The following is a 2,790-nucleotide window of genomic DNA, read 5'->3' on the forward strand; positions in this document are numbered from 1 at the left end:
TTTTTTTTTTTTTTTTTTTTTTTTTTTTTTTTTTTTTTTTGTGCGTCTTTCCCCCTTTCCCCTGGAGTTACAAACTATTTTCGAAGCCAGCTGCTGCTCCTGCTCTCCAAATTTCCCCCGCGGCAGAAGGAGCCTGCAGAAACCCTGAGATCCACCGCCGCGGCCGGGGCTCCTCTTGCTCTTTCGCGCAGCCCCCCCGGTTATTTTTTCGCCGTGTTTTTTCCTCCTCCGCGCCTCCCCCCCTCCCCCCCCCCCCCCGGCCGCCGTGTGCGTGTGCCTTGGTGTCGCCGCTGCCCCGTGTGTGCGTGCGCGCGGGTGACACGGCGGCTCGGCAAGCTGCTCCTCCAAGTCCCCTGCCCCAATTTACCCGGACCATGGCTCTGACCAACACAAAGACGGGCTTTTCCGTGAAGGACATCCTGGACCTCCCCGACACTAACGACGAGGACGGTTCCGCCGCGGAGGGCGGCGAGGAGGAAAGCGAAGCGCCGGAGCCCCCCAAGAAAGCGGGCGTTCTGGGACAGACACCCTTGGACACTGTTCAGGCGCTGCCCCTGAAGAGCCCCTTCTACGACAACAGCGACAACCCCTACACGCGCTGGCTGGCGAGCGCCGAGGGCATCCAGTACTCCCGTGAGTGCGGCGGGCCGGGCCGGGCTCGGGGGCCCAGGGGCGGGGGACGGCCGGGGCTGCCCCGGGGGCGGGAGGGGGCCGGGGGCCCGGGGCTCGCCCCGCGCGGGGCCGGGCGGGCGGCGCGTCCCGGGGCGGGCAGTGCCGTCGGGGCCCGCTGACGGCGCCTCTCTTCTCCGCCGCTCCCCGCAGTGCACGGGCTCACGGCCGGCGGCGGCGGCCCGGACGCCGCCGCCAAGTCCCCGGAGCCGTCGGCCGACGAGTCGCCCGACAACGAGAAGGAGGCAGCGGGCGGCGGGGACGCGGGGAAGAAGAGGAAGAGGAGGGTGCTCTTCTCCAAGGCGCAGACCTACGAGCTGGAGCGGCGGTTCCGGCAGCAGCGGTACCTGTCGGCGCCCGAACGGGAGCACCTGGCCAGCCTGATCCGCCTGACGCCGACACAGGTGAAGATCTGGTTCCAGAACCACCGCTACAAGATGAAGCGGGCCCGGGCCGAGAAAGGTATGGAAGTGACTCCTCTTCCCTCCCCGCGGCGGGTGGCCGTGCCGGTCTTAGTCAGGGACGGCAAGCCCTGCCACACGCTCAAAGCTCAGGACTTGGCAGCCGCGACTTTCCAGACGGGAATCCCCTTCTCCGCCTATAGCGCCCAGTCTCTACAGCATATGCAATACAACGCCCAGTACAGCGCGACCAGCAACCCCCAGTACCCCACAGCACACCACTTGGTACAGGCTCAGCAATGGACTTGGTGAACGCTGTAGGAGAGCGCGCACACACGCACACGTCCCACGCGCGCAACCTCACGCACGCACACACACGCAAAAAGGAGGAAAAAATAAAGAGAGAGAGAGACAGACAGACTGATGCTCCAAAAAAGAAAATCAAAACTACAGGGGAAGGAATGGAGAGGGAAACGCTATTACTATTATTATTATTATTGCTATTATTATTATTATTATGTTTTGTTGGTTTTGGTTTTGTTGTTTTTGTTTTTTGATTTTTTTTTTCCCTCTCCTGTTTCTTTTCCCCTCCATTTCTGGGGGGCTCGGTTTCATTTCGGGGGGAGGCGGGGGGAAGGGAGGGGAGGTGTTTTTGTGCGTCATTGTTTACAGAATTTTTTGCGCCATTCACAGTGGTCCTGTCTACCTACAACTAAAATAAAAAGGGGGGGAGGGTCGTCAGAATAATAATAATAAAAAAAAAAAAAAGAATAAAAAGCCCGGTGCTCCTGTGGTTTTGTGAGGTGCGTCTGGACGCTGAGAGCGCGGCTGCCGGCCTCGGAAGCGCCGTGCAGAGCCCCCCGAAACGGAGAGATCGATTTCTCCCCTTCTGGCACAATTTTGCCTGTGCGTAATTCCCGACAACTATTAGCAGGGGTATTTTTAGAAATCGTTGTTGTTATTGCCGCCGTATGCAACAGCCAGGGCTTTCCTTCTGCTTTGCCTTACCCGGGGCCGCGCACGGCTATTCCCGGGAAGCCAGGGGCACAAGGAGAGGAGACGCAGCCGAAACCTGCCGCCCGCCGCCACGGGAGAGCCCAGCGCCGGAGCTGTGTGCAAACAGGGCCCTTCCACATTTTACTACAAATTTTAGTAGAAACGCTGTTTTGGGATTTTTATGGAAAGGGAAGGGAAGGGAAGGGAAGGGAAGGGAAGGGAAGGGAAGGGAAGGGAAGGGAAGGGAAGGGAAGGGAAGGAAAGGAAAGGAAAGGAAAGGAAAGGAAAGGAAAGGAAAGGAAAGGAAAGGAAAGGAAAGGAAAGGAAAGGAAAGGAAAGGAAAGGAAAGGAAAGGAAAGGAAAGGAAAGGAAAGGAAAGGAAAGGACGGAGAGTGACGCCGAGCCCCGGTTTCGTTTGGACTTCGCGCCGCCGCCTCCTCCTCCCTGCCGGGCCCGGCGCCGGTTTTGGGGACGCGTTGGGGCCAGGCTGAGGATGGCGGAGCCCGGCGGGGAGACCCCCGGGAGGAGGCTGGGGTCCCACCGCTCCCGCCCTGCGCCGGCAACTTTTGCCCTGGCAGCGGCTCTGCCTCGGGCCGGGCTCTGCTGCCGCCGCGGCCGGGAGAGGAGCAGGGGCAGCGGGGCTTTTTCTACCGGCACCGCCACTTTCCCACGCCGCAGGACCACCCCCTCCGGTAGCTGGGGTCCCTCGGCGGGGGGAGGCTGT

The 2,790-nt window shown here is 60.8% G+C and overlaps 1 protein-coding gene across 1 annotated transcript; it reads left to right on the forward strand.

Annotated features, from left to right (window-relative positions):
* Positions 1 to 374: 374 nt before the first annotated feature.
* Positions 375 to 1,644, forward strand: NKX2-2 (NK2 homeobox 2; the record flags this gene model as incomplete). The annotated part of the gene is made up of 2 exons (XM_082755616.1): positions 375 to 633; positions 823 to 1,644. The coding sequence occupies 2 exons, from the start codon at positions 375 to 377 to the stop codon at positions 1,380 to 1,382; spliced, it is 819 nt and encodes a 272-aa protein (XP_082611742.1). The 3' UTR covers positions 1,383 to 1,644.
* Positions 1,645 to 2,790: the final 1,146 nt, after the last annotated feature.

The sequence above is a fragment of the Aythya marila genome (assembly GCF_965140915.1).
Source record: "Aythya marila genome assembly, chromosome: 3".
Taxonomy (NCBI): Eukaryota; Metazoa; Chordata; class Aves; order Anseriformes; family Anatidae; genus Aythya; species Aythya marila.